This window comes from Phacochoerus africanus, chromosome 14 (assembly GCF_016906955.1).
Source record: "Phacochoerus africanus isolate WHEZ1 chromosome 14, ROS_Pafr_v1, whole genome shotgun sequence".
NCBI lineage: Eukaryota > Metazoa > Chordata > Mammalia > Artiodactyla > Suidae > Phacochoerus > Phacochoerus africanus.
Window position 1 is genome coordinate 23,928,387 of NC_062557.1, and position 17,908 is coordinate 23,946,294.

General features: G+C 46.0%; 1 protein-coding gene across 1 annotated transcript; it reads right to left on the bottom strand.

Annotated features, from left to right (window-relative positions):
* Positions 1 to 3,822: 3,822 nt before the first annotated feature.
* MRPL45 (mitochondrial ribosomal protein L45) lies at positions 3,823 to 17,288 on the bottom strand. The gene is made up of 8 exons (XM_047758299.1): positions 17,140 to 17,288; positions 16,136 to 16,313; positions 15,304 to 15,421; positions 13,776 to 13,874; positions 6,733 to 6,781; positions 5,339 to 5,488; positions 4,501 to 4,674; positions 3,823 to 4,316 (listed from the first exon to the last, which is right to left on the bottom strand). The coding sequence occupies exons 1-8, from the start codon at positions 17,272 to 17,274 to the stop codon at positions 4,230 to 4,232; spliced, it is 990 nt and encodes a 329-aa protein (XP_047614255.1). The 5' UTR covers positions 17,275 to 17,288; the 3' UTR covers positions 3,823 to 4,229.
* Positions 17,289 to 17,908: the final 620 nt, after the last annotated feature.

Here is a 17,908-nt window from a genome sequence, read left to right on the forward strand (position 1 = left end):
ATTGCTGTGGTTCCCCTAGCCTGGGAACCTCCATATGCTGCTGGTACAGCCCTAAAAAAAAAAAAAAAAAAAAAAAAAGACGATTTAATTCAAGATGAATTTGGGGGGGGAGCACTTAAATGGCTCAAAAGAGGAGCCTGAAATGCCTTAAAGACCTTGTCATTTTGTCTTTGGATCTCCAGTTTCTGCTTTATTGGTCCTCATACCTGTCCTGCTTGACTGCTAAAGTAGAGCAACTAAGCACTCACATCCATAGGAACCGTATCTTCAATAACTGGCATTCGAAGCAACCTGAGTCAGACAGCTTAAAGGGAGAGGCAGGCCCAGGGACAGCTCTCCCTTCCAGAAGCCCTCTCATGGTTTAAGAAGCATGCCTCTTGCTGGCTTTTTTAGACCATCTTCCCTTCTGCCTGCCCATCTTTTGCCAGTCTGCAGAGTTCATCCCACTGGCTCATTCTCTTTCTCTTCCTAGCCTTTCAGTGCTGTCATCAAAGGAACCTCTGTTTGTCATCTTTGTTGTCAAATGCAACCAGAAGCAGGGGGAGTTTCTGGTTCTGATGCAAGAACTGCTCCGATTCACTTGCTGGGTAACAAGAGGCCCACATTAGTCTCTTTCCCTAGAAGCCAAAAGAAAGGAGGTCCTGTTTACAGCCAGCACTTTAACAGCCCTCAGAAAGAGTGCTGCGGGGCAGGTTAGGGGCCTGGAGGCCAGGGGAAGGGTAACTACAAAGCCTCCTTTCTTAGGGAGCTTTCTTCTTAGCTCGGCTCCATTCTCTCAAGTCAGTTCAGGCTACCTTTAAATCGGTCCCAGATAAGAGTGCTAGAATTAGGTGACACTACCCGAGGGAAATGAGGAAGGAGAAAAAACACTGTGTCACAGATGTCCCAGGATTGGCAGGGTGGTAACAGGCAGACCAAACATGGCAGGGACCCACACTCTAATGGGACAGATACAGATGTCATTCAGGAAAAGAAAAGCAAGGGGGACCAGGAGTTCCTCTGTGCTGCAGCAGGTTAAGGATCCAGTGTTGCCACAGCTGCGGCTCTGATCCCAGCCCTGGCCTGGAAACCTTCATATGCCTTGGGTGTGGACAAGCAGGTGGGGTGGGGTGGGGATCAAACACTCAAAGGGAAAAAGATGAGGCTGCATGTAAATACTCTGGGCAGCTATAGGACTTGACAGGAAAAGCAGCAAAGTGGTCCATTTCCAAAAAGGAGAAAGAGGAATGGAGTAACCCATTTCCAGGGGCCAGATGGCCTTGTTCCGGTATCTAGGCCCTCCTTCCTAGGTCCCTTCCCCTTGGCTTTCAGAGCAGTAACTGAAGTGTGTTGTTGCTCTGGGCTCTGCGTTAGCCTCATAACTTCTGAACCAATGCAAACTCTGTACCTCAGAACAATCTCATTGGGTCTGGACTAGTTAGGAATAGAAAAGTTGGCCCTCTACCCACGGTTGTGAAATAAACCACAAGTTAAAAGTAAAGAGTGCTGGAGTTCCCGTTGTGACGCAGTGGTTAATGAATCCAACTAGGAACCATGAGGTTGCGGGTTTGATCCCTGGCCTTGCTCAGTGGGTTAAGGATCCGGCGTTGCCATGAGCTGTGGTGTAGGTTGCGGATGTGGCTGGGATCCTGCGTTGCTGTGGCTGTGGCGCAGGCCAGTGGCTATAGCTCCGATTGGACCCATAGCCTGGGAACCTCCATATGCCACGGGAGTGGCCCTAGAAAAGGCAAAAAGTAAAAAAAAATAAAGTGCTTTTTTCTTGACTGTGGCAGTTATTTCTAATTTATTCATGATGGTAACTTTCTTTTCTCAACGTTTCTAAATATTAATTGTAGGTTAAGAAAGGAAAGAACAAGGCCTGTTCTAAAGCCACACTGCAGTGAGTTCCCATCCTGGCTCAGTGGAAATTAATCTGACTAGCATCCCTGAGCACACAGGTCTGATCCCTGGCCGTGCTCAGTGGGTGAAGGATCCAGCGTTGCCATGAGCTGTGGTGTAGGTCGCAGACACGGCTCAGATGTGGCATTGCTGTGGCTGTGGTGTAGGCCAGCAGCTACAAAGACTAAATAAATAAAGCCACACTGTGGCCTTCAGGACCATGGGGTGGACTGGCCAATTCTGCCAGTGCCCAGCTACATGGCAGGCAGTCAATGGTCTCCGCCAGGCCCGTCGAGCCAATCCTGTACATCTGGGCCATTTGCTCAGCTGGATTTGATTCCAAGGGGAAATGAAAACTGCACTTATCCTCTGGCTCCCTGGTGGCAGCTACTGCTTGCTTAGCTGCTATTTGGGATTATCTAGAGACCCCTGAGACAGACCAGGGAATGGGGTGAAACGGCTTATTCGAAACATTGTTTTTTCACATACCCAGAGAAATGAAGGTGTTGTGTGGTCATTAAGTGTGCTTTTCTTATTTCTCTGCTTCCCCACCCTCCCAAGATTCCCTCCCCTTGTTCCATATTCCCCTTTGATCCTACTCAAAGCACTTCCCTCCTCATTTTGCCTTAATCCACAGCTCAGGCAAATACGATATGAACAAACCTCACTTGGGCAGCAGTGCTGGAAACTGATGTACACTTTAAGCAAAAAGGGTTGCGACTAAGTAGCACGATGAGTGGCTGCTTTGGATTTACCCACCAGCACCGCCCCGCCTCTAAGTACACACACCTTGTTTCCATGGTCAGCACTCGGCAGCTGTTACGAAAACATCAGTTTCCCCCAGTGAGGCCTGGTCTGTTTGCTGCTTTGCTGAGATGGTAGCTTTACAGAGACTGAGGAGTCAGGTTATTCTCAGCCTGATTCCAGTTCCTTGGCCTCTCCTCTTAAGTTAAGGTCAAAACAGATTAATCCTTAACTGAAGTGATAAGTTTCTTAAAAAAAAATTCTAGACTTGAAAAACAGAAACACGAGAATTTAGGTCCTGATTTTTACAGGGAGCCCTCATGGGCGGATCAAAATAACAGTACTGTAAGCCAAGCTTGCTGCAGGGGAGAATGATTTCCCTGGTCATACCTCCGATGACCCATGAGCACTGAAGGGCCCACATCCTCCTCCTGACAGCCCAGCTGGAGCTAAGGAACAAGGAGGGTAGCTGCGCTGTTTGACGCTACACAGGTCCATAGTCCGGTACCTTTGCTTCCAGTGCAGTCTGGAAAAATAGCCACCATCTCCAAAAGGTGCTATAAATCAGGGAACCAAGTCTCACTGATGGATCTTCCAAATGCATCAACACTTCCCTGATCCCTGCCTCCCCCAATGTTTCCTGGGATCACACCAGAATGGAGCTGATAAGTAAGAAAAAAATACAGAGTTCCTGTCGTGGCGCAGCAGAAACGAATCCTACCAGGAACCATGAGGTTGTGGGTTTGATACTTGGCCTCGCTCAGTGGGTTAAGGATCTGGTGTTGCTGTGAGCTGTGGTGTAGGTCGCAGATGCAGCTTGGATCCTGCATTGCTGTGGCTGTGGAGTAGGCTGCCAGCTGCAGCTCCGATTCGACCACTAGCCTGGGAACCTCCATATGCTGCAGGTGCAGCCATAAAAAGCAAAAAAAATTTAAAAAAAAAGAACAAAATACAAAGGCTGAGGGAGAAATGATTTTTTGGATTTACACTCATTTGTGAAATACAAATGCTGATTCAGTCAGTCAGTATATGAGAAAAGACCCCCTTAAATGATACCATCTTTTATAAATACTAATTTTTCCCAAGTCTGGATTTCCTAAAAGTCTCATCACTCACAATTAAGATAACTTCCATTTCTGCCATTTTGAAGGCTAGTCTACTTCCAGCCTGAACTAGGAGAAATGCACTGGACTTATCACAATTTGTCCAACACCTGACAGTGTTTTATTTCAAACTCTGATCCCTGCCCTGTAATGAGAAATGAAAGTTAGCCAGTGTGCTCCTGACAGTTCTTGCTGTGGGAAAAACTGATAATCAGATGCTCTGTGAACCACATTGTTTCTCATCCAGAGTCAGAAGCTGGATATAAGATTTAAAGAAGAAGAGGGTCCATGGCTGTGCACAGGACCCACCTACCAGGGCCCAGCCATCAGCAGTGGTTACTGACAACAAGACTGCCCAGAAGAGCCACGCAGAGCAAGAGAGAGCAAAGGTAGTTCTTTCTACGGCAGGAAGAAGACAGATGACTTCACAGCTCCCAGATTCTTAGACTTCACAGCTTCCAGCCATCTCATCACCCACGCTTCACCTCAGGAGTCATTTCGCCGTCACGCAGGCTGAGGCTTATGGACCTCTCCCTGTGGCTCTTCAAACTCTTCCCAGGGTTTCAGCTGGGGGCCAGGTATCATCACCGTCTGAAAGAGCAGGAAGCTGAGTTATGTACCATCTAAGTCCATGGCTTACCCAGGAGAGATTCAGGCCCACTCCCAACAGGAGGATTCCTCTTCCCTGACCCTGCATCACCCCCTCTCTCCACTAGGCAGAGCCCAGCACGGGTAGCTTAGGATGCCATGTTGTAAACCACACAATGTACTTTACCTTAAGGATGGGCTGCTTAGGGGGTGCCCATGGGGGAATGATCTTGCCATGCATTCGCCAGCTCCCATAAGGGTCCACCAGGTGCTTTTCAAAGACAACATACTCCAGGACATCCCTGGGCACATCTTCCTGTCCATACATCAACCGGCCAAACCGGTCATAGATGGCCAGAGTCTGCAAGGATGAAAGTAAATCTAGTCTGTTAGTTCTCAGAGCTTTTTTTTTTTTTTTTTTCCTCTTTGCCACACAACTATTTTTGAAACAACCAGAACAAAAAAATTTAACGGACAGAAACAAGTGTTTTCAGATTTCTGAATCTAGACTGACGGATCAACCACTGACACTTTACTCTTAGATGGTTTCTGATTGGGGTGGAAGGGTTGGAAGTAGGTGGGAAGGAGTCAGGAAGGGTGGGTTAGAAAAGCCTCACACTGTTGTCGCAGAGCTAACATCCAGCGGCAGGAAGGCGCAGAGAGAGGGCAAGCAAGACCATGGTGAACCTTGGAGTACCCGTCGTGGCTCAGAGGAAACGAATCCAACTAGGAACCAGGAGGTTTCAGGTTCAATCCCTGGCCTCACTCAATGGGTTAAGGATCCAGCATTGCTGTGGCTGTGGCTGTGGCTGGCAGCTACAGCTCCAACTGGACCCCTAGCCTGGGAACCTCCATATGCTGTGGGTGTGGCCCTCAAAATCAAAAAAAAAAAAAAAAAAAAAAAAGGCCACGGTGAACCTTTCCTTAAAACTCACGGTCCCGGGCAGCTGTATCCAGGACTCGGAGGCAGGTGCCCAAACCAAGAGTGAAGAAAAGCGGGGAGGAAAGCAGACTGGTGCCTCTACCTGCCGAGTGTGCATGCGGACGGTGACCTGGCCATAGATGTTGCCCTGGTTCAGCAGACTCGAACAGCGAACCTGCACCACCTGGGGTGGCTCTAAAGATTCTACGAAGCTCCACCGGACAGTCTTGTATCTGATGTCCCAGACCATATCCTGAGGGCAGAGGAGAACAGTTCAACTGGATTTTTCCTCCCTGCTAGGAAGACGCTGCTGATTTCCACACTTGCTCTCATTTCTTGCAATATTACAGTCCACATGCAACACTTCCTCCCAAATGCTTTCTGGGGCCTGTTTTCTCTCTCACCTTTCCAAGTTGCACTGAAGCTACTGCTCAAGTTCACCTCACAACAACTCTTTTTTCATTTCTCTTCTTTTTTGTTGTTTTCTTTTTAGGGCTGCAAAACCATCAGATCCAAGCCACATCTGCAGCCTAAGCCACAGCTCGATGCCAACACCAAATCCTTAATCCATGGAGCAAGGCCAGGGATCAAACCTGCATCCTCACGGGTACTAGCTGGGTACATAATCAGGTAGGCCACAACGGGAACTCCTCTCTTTTCATTTCTAAGTCACAACTCAAGACCCACCTACCTCCTCGAGAGGACCCTTCTCCAAATCAATGAAAAGCACACTCCAAACTACCAGCTTACCTACTATGCCATTACCCCTCTACAACCCCTTCATAACCTGCTCATTACTGCATGCATTTCTGTTGACTGCTCAGGTTTGGGGTTTTGATTCTTTCACCTTTTGGCAGTGAAAGATGGGATTTTATAGGAATATAAAGGCTAACCCGCTAAGACACAGTAAGCTATACTTGTCCCTGGGGAGGTGAGGCAGAACGGACAGAAACTGAGGTTCTTATTCTTGAACCTCTAACTGAACCGTAAAGTCCTCATTCTTGGGGGGGGGTCTCCTAAAGTACCTGTCACCCCGTTATTCTTCTGTTTGTTTTTTGTTAGCCACGCCTGCAACATGCAGAGGTTCCCGGGCCAGGGATCGAACCTGCGCCACAGCAGGGACAACACCAGATCTGCTGAGCCATCAGGGAACTCCCCTGGCACTCCTGTTATCACACAGTGTAGGCCTCATGAATATCTGTCAAATCCTTTCTGGCTGAAAAGACATGGGCGGGGCTGGCCTAATGTGGCCCTGTACCCTGATCCCAGGATCTGGAGTCTCAGGACTGTCTGCTGAGGGACTTCTGCTTCCTTCATTTGCATGGCCCTTACAAGACTCCATTTCAAGTCTTTATCATGCAGCCAAAAATAATCGAACTTCAACTTTTTGCTTTAAACTTCCTGCACTTTCAAAACCGATCTTTAAGAAAACCAGAGGTGATATCTAGACAATGTCTGCTCAGGCATCCCACAGTTTTAAGAAGCATGAGAACCTACCGGAAAGCAGTTTTCGGTTACCAAGGTATGAAGCCGGTCATGGTCTGAGCTAAAAAGGAAAAAGATATATATCACTGACTCTTGCTTTTTTTTTTTTTTTTTGGTCTTTTTAGGGCTGCACACACCCTGAAATTTTTAAGGAAGTTCCTGTTGTGGCTCAGCAGGTTAAGAATCCAACTAGTGGAGCTCCCATCGTGGCTCAGCAGTAACGATCCCTGGCTAGTATCCATGAGGACGCAGGTTCCAACCCTGGCCTCGCTCAGTAGGTTAAGCATCTGGCATTGCTGTGAGCTGTGGTGTAGGTCGAAAATGTGGTCGGATCTGGCATTGCTGTGGTGTAGGCCAGCAGCTATAGCTCCCATTTGACCCCTAGCCTGGGAATTTCCATATGCTGCAGATACAGCCCTTAAAAAAAAAAAAAAGACAGAAAGGCTGGAGAGAAAACACGTGCACACACACATTTTAAAATCTCCAGATGCCAGAAAGGAAGTGGGAAGTAAAAGCAGAATGGAAAAAACACAACCTGATACCACACCAGCATAAGAGACGCTTAAGGGATCCAGAAATAGGATCTGCTGGCTAAAGCTTGACTTTTCCTGAAACCTTGGACACTGGAAGGACGGAGAGTTGGAACTGAGATCCCTGAATGACCTCCAAAAGAGTCCTGCACTGGTGTTCCCATCATGGCTCAGTGGTTAACGAATCCGACTAGGAACCATGAGATTGTGGGTTCCATCCCTGACCTCGATCAGGGGGTTAAGGATCCAGCGTTGCTGTGAGGTGTGATATAGGTCGAAGACACGGTTCGGATCCTCCATTGCTGTGGCTGTGGCGTAGGCTGGCAGCCATAGCTCTGATTAGACCCCTAGCCTGGGAACCTCTATATGCCACGGGTGCAGCCCTAAAAAAAAGACAAAAAGCCAAGGAAAAAAAGGAGTCTTGCACCTATGAGAAAGGGAACCTAGAAAAATAGTCTACCAACCTAGAGAGAAAGCTTCCCTCTGTCTAGAGATCTTGAGGAGTCGGGGGGGGGGGGGGGGAATCTAAAAACAACCCCCCCCAAATTAAAAAACTAAAGCCCTAAACCCACATTATCCACAGATATGGACACAGAATTTATCTGTGGTGTAAGAATTCGTAAGCCAAGGAGTTTCCCAGTGGCTTAGCAGTTAAGGATCCGTCATTGTTACTGCTGTGGCATGGATTCAATCCCTGGCTTGGGGATTTTTGTATGCTTTGGGCACAGCCCAAAAAAAAGAATACCTAAGCTAAGAAATTAACTGATACTTGGGAATGATATCCCTTGAGTATCTGACAGAAACAAAACCTCTCTAGAAGCATACTCCCATCTTAAGTTGTTTGGAAATCCCTCAGAAGAAACACTCTCCACTAAACCAAAGCTTACAATGAAACATTACAAAGTGTTCTGGACTCGATCTAGCAAAACCAAAGACAGAGACATTAAGCAAAACGACAGAGCAGGAAACACTGAGGGTAGATCCCTCCACGGAAACAACTGATCAATTAGAAAAAAATGACCAAAACCACAATTTCAGGACTCTGGATGTTGACTAGATATTTATGAACAACTAGGGCAGTGCTTGAAGGGAGAAACCAGTGACCCTGGATTTAAGAACATGTGCAAATCTGTCCTTCTCCTTCCCTCGGCCCTGCCATGTTCCTGGAGTGGATGGCTGGTGCTAGGGCAGGTACTGGGGGCCTTGCCCTCCAAAATTCTGAACTGCACATTTTGGTCAGTCTAGTTGGATCACAAAGAGACCAGAGCAAATGCTGCCCTGGTTTCAGCCCTGCTGGCTACAGCAGCTTTTCCCCCTGACATCAAGCAGAAGATTTAAAGGGATAAAGGGACAAGAACACCTGTTTTGTTTTTATTCAGCCAGACAATTTAGGAAATTTTTGTCAGGTCACTGGGTTGACTGCAGAGATAATAGGACAGAAACTTCAATGACTACCCCCAACAAAGAATGCACACTTAGCAATGTTAGTTTAGAAAAGTCACAAATGGATGGCAGCGGCACTAATGAGCAAAGTCAGCAATTCCTGAGGAGAGGAGGAATCTGACTTCCAGAGTTACTTCATGATATTACTCAGAATGTCTAGCTCTCAAAAGAATTTTACAAAGTAAAGATACAACTCAAAAGCAAGAAAACCAACAACCCAATGGAAAAATGGGCAAAAGACCTGAATAGACATTTCTCCAAAGAAGATATAAAGATATCTGGCCAACGAGCACATGAAAAAATGCTCAACATCACTGATTATTAGAGAAATGCAAATCAAAAGTACTATGAGATACTACCTCACACCAGTTATAATGACCATCATTACCAAGTCCACAAATAACAAATACTACAAAGGATGTGGAGAAGAGGGAACCCTCCTACACTATAAACTGGTACAACCACTATGGAAAACAGTATGGAGGTGCCTTAGAAAAGTAAATATAGAACTATCGTATGACCCAGCAATCCCACTCTTGGGCATATATCCAGACAAAATTTTCATAGAAAAAGACACATGCACCTGTATGTTCATTGCAGCACTATTCATAATACCAAGACATGGAAACAACCTAAATGTCCATGACACATAATTGGATTCAGAAGACGTGGTATATATACACAATGGAATACTACTCGGTCATAAAAAAGAACAAAATAATGCCATTTGCAGCAATGTGGATGGAACTAGAGACTCTCATACTAAGTGAAGAAAGTCAGAAAAAGAAAGGCAGGAGTTCCCGTCGTGGCGCAGTGGTTGACGAGTCCAACTGGGAACCATGAGGTTGCGGGTTTGGTCCCTGCCCTTGCTCAGTGGGTTGATGATCCGGTGTTGCCGTGAGCCGTGGTGTGGGTTGCAGACGCGGCTCGGATCCTGCGTTGTTGTGGCTCTGGCGTGGGCTGGTGGCTACAGCTCCAGTTCAACCCCTAGCCTGGGAACCTCCATACGCCGAGGGAGCAGCCCAAGAAATGGCAAAAAGAAAAAAAAAAAAGGAAAAGAAAGGCAAATACCATATGACATCACATATGTGGAATCTAGTATGTGGCACAAATGAACCTACCCAGAAAAGAAACTGATGGACTTGGAGAACAGACTTGCGGTTGCCAAGGGGGAGGGAGAGGGAGGGGGATGGACTGGGAATCTGGGGTTAATAGATGCAAACAATTGCATTTGGAATGGATAAGCAATGAGATCCTGCTGTATAGCACTGGGAACTATATCTAGTCACTTATGATGGAGCACGATGGCGAATAATGTCAGAAAAAGAATATATATATGTGTGTGTGTGAGACTGGATCATTTTGCTGTACAGTAGAAAACTGACAACACTGTAAACCAACTACAACAGAAAAAATAAAAATCATATTAAAAAAACAAAGTAAACAAAGAAACACGAAGGCATGACCTATCCACAGAAAAAAAATATTTGACAGAAACCATACCTGAGGAAGCCCAGACACTGGAATTATTAGTCAAAGATGTTAAATCAGGAGTTCATGGCTCAGTGGTTAACAAACCCGACTAGCATCCAGGAGGACGTGGGTTCGATCCCTGGCCTCGCTCAATGGGTTAAGGATCTGGCATTGCCATGAGCTGAGGTGCAGGTCGCAGATGCAGCTCAGATCCCACGTTGCTGTGGCCGTGGTGTAGGCCAGTGGCTACAGCTCCGACTCGACTTCTAACCTGGGAACCTCCATACACCATTGGTGCAGCCCTAAAAAGACAAAAAAAAAAAAAAAAAAGGCGTTCAATCAACTATCCTACTTACACTCATTGAGATAAATGAATAAACAAAACTACAGACAAAGAACTAAAGAAAATCAGAAAACAATGTACAAAATAAGAATATCAATAAAGAGATAGAAATTATGAGAAAGAACCAAATTCTAGACTTAAAAGTATAGTAAATGAAATTAAAAATTTACTACAAGGAGAGTTCCTACCATGGCTCAGAAGTAATGAACTCAACTAATATCCATGAGAACACAGGTTTGTCCCCTGGCCTCACTCAGTGGGTTAAGGATCTGGAGTTGCCGTGAGCTGTGGTGTAGGTCGCAGATATGGTTCAGATCTGGCATTGCTGTCACTGTGGCTGGCAGCTACAGCCCCAACTGGACCCCAAGCCTGGGAACCTGCACATGGCGCAGGTATGCTCTAAAAAAGACCAAAAAAAAAAAAAAAACCCCAAAACCTATAGGCCAAAATCCTTTATGAGGATAAATCAATAAAATACTAGCAAACCAAATTTCAACATCACACTAAAAGGATTACTCATCATGACCAAGTAGGAGTTATCTCTAGAATGCAAGGGTGGTTTAACATAGGAAAATCAATGTGATACACCACATAATAAAATGAAAGGAGAAAACCAACATGACTATCTCAACTGAAGATGAAAAGCATTTGACAAAATCCAACACATTTTCACGATAAAAACATTCAATGAACTAGGACTAGAAGTTACCTTTCTCAGAGTTCCCGCTGTGGTGCAGCGGAAACGAATCCAACTAGGAACCATGAGGGTGCGGGTTCGATCCCTGGCCTTGCTCAATAGGTTAAAGATGCGGTGTTACCGTTAGCTGTGGTGTAGGTCATATACACGGCTTGGATCTGGCATTGCTGTGGCTCTGGTGTAGGCTGGCAGCAACAGCACCAACTGGACCCCTAGCCTGGGAACCTCAATATGCCGCAGGTGCAGCCTTATAAAGACAAGACACACACATACACAAAAAAAGAAATTACCTTTCTCAACATGATAAAGCCCTTTTAAGAAAAATCCAGGAGTTCCCATCTTGGCTCAGTGAAACAAACCTGACCAGTATCCATGAGGATGCAGGTTCAATCCCTGGCCCCACTCAGTGGGTTAATGATCCAGCGTTGCTAGGAGCTGTGGTGTAGGTTGCAGACGCGGCTTGGATCCAGTGTGGCTGTAGCTGTGGCAGAGGACGGCAGCTGCAGCTCCAATCACACCCCTAGCCTGGGAACTTCCATATGCTGTGGGTGAGGCCCTAAAAAAAAGCAAAAAACGAAAACATACAGCCTTCATATAAATTTTCGCAATACATTAAACAATGCTGTACGTTGTTTATTCATATGTACACGTGATGAAAGTATAAAAATGTTCATGGGAGGAGCTCCTGTCGAAGCGCAGTGGTTAATGAATCTGACTAGGAACCATGAGGTTGCGGGTTCGGTCCCTGGCCTTGCTCTGTGGGTTAAGGATCTGGTGTTGCTGTGAGCTGTGGTGTAGGCTGCAGATGGGGCTCAGATCCCACATTGCTGTGGCTCTGGCGTAGGCCAGTGGCTACAGCTCCAATTAGACCCCCAGCCTGGGAACCTCCATATGCCGCAGGAGCAGCCCAAGAAATGGCAAAAAGACAAAAAAAAAAAACCAAAAAAAAACCTTCATGGGAATGATAGGACAGTGGTTCTCCCTAGGAAGGAAAAGAATGGGGAGGCTGGGCCTTTAGCTATAAAGCTTTATCCTTGTCCCCTCCCCCAATCAGGCATTCAGATATGGCAAAATGAGCCTGCTGTATAGCATAGGGAACTATATCTAATCACTTGTCATGAAACATAACAGAGGATAATGTGAGAAAAAGAATACATGAATGTATGACTGGGTCACTTTGCAGTACAGTAGAAATTGACAGAACACTGTAAATCAACTAATGAAAAAAATTAAAATCTTAAAAAAAGAAAAAAAAAGATATGGCAAAATGTAAACATCTATTACCTTGAATGGCACTTTTTTATATGTATCCAATATTTCACATTTCTTTTGTTTGTTTTTGTTTTTTAGGGCCACATCTGCAGCATGGAAGATTCCAGTCTAGGGGTCGAATTGAAGCTTCAGCTGCCAGCCTTCATCACAGCCACAGCAACGCAGGATCTAAGCCACGTCTACGACCTACACTCCAGCTCATGACAACACTGGACCCTTATCCCACTGAACAAGGCCAAGGATGGAACCTGCATCCTCATGGATGCTAATCAGATTCGTTTTGGCTGAGCCATGACAGGAACTCCCAAAATTTCACAATTTAAAATGTTTTTTAAAAGAAAAGCAAAAAGGTAGTGCCTGTAATGGCTCATGGAAATGAACCTGACTAGCATCCATAAGGATGCAGGTTCGAATCCTGGCCTCGCTCAGTGGGTTAAGGATCCAGCATTGCCGTGAGCTGTGGTGTAGGCTGCAGATGCAGCTCAGATCCTGAGTTGCTGTGGCTGTGGTATAGGCCTGCAGCTACTGCTCCAATTCTACCCCTAGCCTACAAACCTCCATATGCTGCAGGTGTGGCCCTAAAAAGCAGAAAAAAAAAAAAAATTATTTCAGGCCCCTCGTGTTGATTTTCCAACTCTCTAGCAGCCTTGACTTCTCTCCTGGTTAAATCAAGAAAAAGTTGGAAATTTTTTTTTTTTTGGTCTTTTTGCCATTTCTTTGGGCCGCTTCCGAGGCATGTGGAGGTTCCCAAGCTAGGGGTCCAATCGGAGCTGTAGCCACTGGCCTACGCCACAGCCACAGCAACTCGGGGATCTGAGCCACGTCTGCAACCTACACCACAGCTCATGGCAACACCGGATCCCTAATCCACTGAGCAAGGCAAGGGATCGAACCCGCAACCTCATGGTTCCTAGTCGGATTCGTTAACCACTGAGCCATGATGGGATCTCCAAGTTGGGAATTTTTAAAAGAAGTGTATTCCAAATAATTAAGCAAAGGAAATGTACATTTACACAAGGCATGAACACAAAAAAGGTCAAGATGAATTAGGAATTAGATGGGATGAAAACAGTAGCAGTTCAGCCGAGTCCCAACACTTGCTGGTGAAGCTGAGCCAGACCGAATGGTAAAAACTCCCAGAAGCCATGAGAGGAGTCAAGGATAGCTCCAGGCTCCAATTATTTCCCACAGAGGAAGTGCTCCCACTCTAGAACTCTTATCTGAAGGAAAGAAAACTCTGTGCCCAGAGCAACAGCTGCTCAGAACATAACCGGTATAAAACAGGGAGTTCACGTACTTGTTTAGACACAGGTGCGCTTCAATGAAGATATCCTTGGCTTTTTCAGGGAAGTCCTTAATTTTAAAATTAGGATCACTTTCTCTTATCTTGCGGATTCTGTAAAATTAAACATGAGAATTTATTCTAAAGAAGACAATGCCAGCCTACACCACAGCTCATGGCAACAATGGACCCTTAACCTACTGAGGGAGGCCAGGGATCAAACCTGCGACCTCATGGTTCCTAGTCGGATTCATTTCCGCTGTGCCATGACGAGAACTCCCTATCAGATACATTTTTTTTAAATCAATAGCTTAGACGGTTATGTAGTTGGGAAAGATAATTATTAGAATGGATGATCGAAGGAAGATTTAAAAGAATCTTACAGAAAGGCAAATATTCTAAGATATCACTTATATGTGAAATTTAAAAAAATGATATAAATGCACTTATTCGGAGTTCCCACTGTGGCGCAGCAGAAATGAACTTGACCAGGACCCATGAGGTTGCGGGTTCAACCCCTGGCATTGCTCAGTGGCTTAAGGATCCAGCATTGCCATGAGCTGTGGTGTAGGTCACAGACACGGCTTGATCTGGTGTTGCTATGACTGTGGTGTAGGCTGGCAGCTGCAGTTCCGACTTGACCCCCTAGCCTGGGAACCTCCATATGCTGCAGGTGCAGCCCTAAAAAGCAAAAAAGCAAAAAAAAAAAAAAAAAAAGAAATCTAGATTTTATTCTTCAGGTAACAGGGAACCACAAAGGAGTGTGTGGCAAAAGAGTTGATGAAATAAGATCTGTATTTAGAGAAATATGCTATGGCCACATGAATAATTAACACTGACTCAATATGCTTGTGCACAGAAATCTACATATGACCCTAAAGAACCTATAATTTAAACACTGTCAGGGGCATTCCCGTTGTGGCACAATGGAAATGAATTTGACTAGGAACCCTGAGGTTGTGGGTTCAATCCCTGGCCTCGCTCAGTGGGTTAAGGATCCAGCGTTGCCGTGAGCTATGGTGTACGTTGCAGATGTGGCTTGGATCTGGTGTTGCTGTGGCTATGGTGCAGGCCAGCAGCTGTAGCTCCAATTCAACCCCTAGCCTGGGAACCTCCATATGTGGGTACTTTTTAGGCCTGCTCCCCTAAAAAGCAAAAAAAAAAAAAAAGGAAAAGAAAGGAAGAAAATATTGCCCAGTTATAGCCAACCCGATTAACCCAAGATGGCCTCTCTGGAATAAAATGGTGATTAAGAAATTTTTTTTTTGTCTTTTGCCTTTTAAGGGCCGCACCTGAGGCATATGGAGGTTCCCAGGCTAGGGGTCCAATCCTATGCCACAGCCACAGCAATGCCACATCCGAGCCGAATCTGCAAACGACACCACAGCTTGTAACAATGCCGGATCCTCAACCCACTGAGCCAGGCCAGGGATCGAACCCGCAACCTCATGGTTCCTAGCCAGATTCGTTTCTGCTGCACCACGATGGGAATGCCAAGAAATTTTTATTCTAATAGTGACCCCCAGCTATCTCAGACACTTACGACAATTGTGAGGCCACATTCTTCTTCAGTCGCTCAGCTCTCTGTGCCAGTCCTTCCTTAGAAAGAGATGATATCCGGGCATCACCCTCAGGAGGAACATAGGCATCAAAGATACCAGCTGTAAAGAGAGAAGGAGAAAACTAAGAAAGCATTGAAAGATTGAGAAAAAGTCATCTTGAGGTCATAAAAAAATTGGGAGCCCTTCTGGATACAAAACAGACTAATGAAATAGACTTCCCATGTAGGTTTTATGCTGCATTAGAAAAAGTAGAATAAGGTAATTTTAGTCTTCTCTCAGAGCTTCTTCTTATACAAAATGGAGAAATTTTACCCGCCAGGTAAAATTCCTTGAAGGCCACTTCAATGAATAATTTAAAAGCACAGTCAAAGACAACCTCATAAAATGTAGTGTATGTTAATTATTGAAGCTGAACTTAATCTGTGGTTAATTAAATGCTCTCAATCATAGCCCAAATAAGGAGTTCCCATCATGGCTCAGTGGCTGACGAATCCGACTAGGAACCATGAGATTGTGGGTTCGATCCCTGGCCTCGCTCAGTGGGTTAAGGATCTGGCATTTCTGTGAGCTGTGGTATAGGTCGAAGACATGGTTCAGATCCCGAGTTGTTGTGGCCCTGGTGTAGGCTGGTGGCTACAGCTCTGCTTCCACCCTAAGCCTGGGAACCTCCATGTACTGCAGGAGTGGCCCAAGAAATTGCCAAAAGACAAAAAGCCAAAAAAAAAAAAAATCACAGTCCAAATCATTCTACTCTCCAAGAAAATCTCTGACAAAAGGAGACTGGGTCTCGGTTTCAGAAATACCATGTCTCACCTGTACAGGCTAGATGTATGGGGCGCTCCAAACGTTCATGAGGTATGACCAGTCCTGCTTTCCGGGCATGTTCTACAAACTCCTTCTCTGATTTGTACTTGGGTTGATAGGTAGGGGGTGTGAAACGTTTTTTAGTTCTCACTGGAACTACTGCTGTGGACTGAGTCACCAAGACTGGCTGGAGGATAGCAGAAAAAGGTTAGATAATCAATCTTGCACAAACTCTAAGCAGAGATAGAAACGGCACATCCAAAAAATGACTTAGGAACAATTATAAAGCCACATGTCACAAGGGGAAATGCACTACTATCTTAACAATTATGGCTGTCTCTTACTAAAAGGCAGGAAGTAACTTTACTAACACAACCCAATGTTTACGCATGGCTTTCCTTTAGTACTTTCCATGGCACAGGACTATGCCAAACCCCTGGGATGCAGAGTTGATGAAAGCAAGGCTTTTGCTTTCAAAGAACATTCAGTCTGATGGGGAACTTAAACACCAACTCTTTGGTATCTCCTCTACATTTACTCAGATTACATTCTATTGAAAGCCTCACTGTAAACTTCACTCTGTCGCTCTAGCTCCCAAGTGATCAATAACCTTTTCAAAGGCCAGGTTTCTTCTCTCTGATCATGAGATTTCTTCAGGCAGGTGCGAGACTCCCTCCTGTACAGCCACTGTGCAATCGAAATATTTATAAAAATAAAAGGGAAGCGAGCCCACCTTCCAAACCATTCTCTCCCCTTTAACACCTTCGCGCTCGTCAGACCCAGACTTAACGGGAGAAACCTTAATCCTCGAGAAAATGCTCGTTCTCATGGCCATACCGAGGCTCTCACCACTCAGCCACACAGCTGTGTCCCGTTTACCTCAACTCTTCCCTAGCCTAGGTACGACTCATATCATCCAAACTCACGAAGGACAACTGCAAAGCGAGTATTTCTCTCTACTCTCTCCTACTCCTCCAGCCCCAAGAGTCCTATCCACCCCCGTCCCTACCCACCTGCCGAGACCACCATCCTAAAACCCTGGGTAAGCAAAACAAGCCCCGTGTTACGGGGGCTGCCATTTTGCTCACGCAAAGGCAGCTGGGATGGAGACTGAAAGTGATGAGCCTGGGGCAGGAAAGAAGGCGCATAGGGTGGAGCTAGCGCGGCCGTGGAATTTTCCAGGGCGCGCGCCCTCCTCCAAAGTGCGAGAGGCGCGAACGCGCACGTGCACGTCGGGGAGGGGGGCGGGGTGGGGGAGTGGAGTAGGGCTGCGCCTGCGTGGTAAGACGGCGTTGGGGGCGGGGGGGAGCACGGTTGTCACGCGCCAGGCGGAGGGCGTGGAGCCAGAGCTGCGCTTGCGCACCAGGCGTTCTGGCGGCCGGGCGTTACTCCCTTCCTGTAAAATTGGCATGTTGCTGCACCTTGCTTCTAGTCCGTAAAGAATGAGAAGCTGTTTCTCTTCTGAGACAAGTGTTTTTCTTCAGTGCCTATTTGGATCTTAGGAATGGCAAAAATGACTGGGTTCTGGGTCTGGGTCCGTCCTCGGACAACCTTAAGGCGGAGTTAACAATGTAGTATTAATATGGAATAATATGGTTTTCCCAATCTATACCGTATGAAGGATAATAGTCTTTCTTACCATCAAATTAAGGTAGTTAATGACTATTGTGTTTATTGAAACAAAAGATGCATGGACTGATAAAAACATCTGTCTTTTTGGGACGGAGGTACAGAGGTACCTGTAGCATTTGCTTAGGCATTGCCAGGCAATTCGCTAAGCAT

Coding starts and splice junctions, on each gene's coding strand:
- MRPL45 (XM_047758299.1), bottom strand. CDS start 17,274: ATGCGCCTTCTTTCCTGCCCCAGGCTCATCACTTTCAGTCTCCATCCC. Junction 15,422..16,135: donor CATACATCTAGCCTGTACAG/GTGAGACATGGT, acceptor CTCTCTTTACAG/CTGGTATCTTTGATGCCTAT. Junction 6,782..13,775: donor GCGCACCTGTGTCTAAACAA/GTACGTGAACTC, acceptor TTTCCTTTTTAG/CTCAGACCATGACCGGCTTC.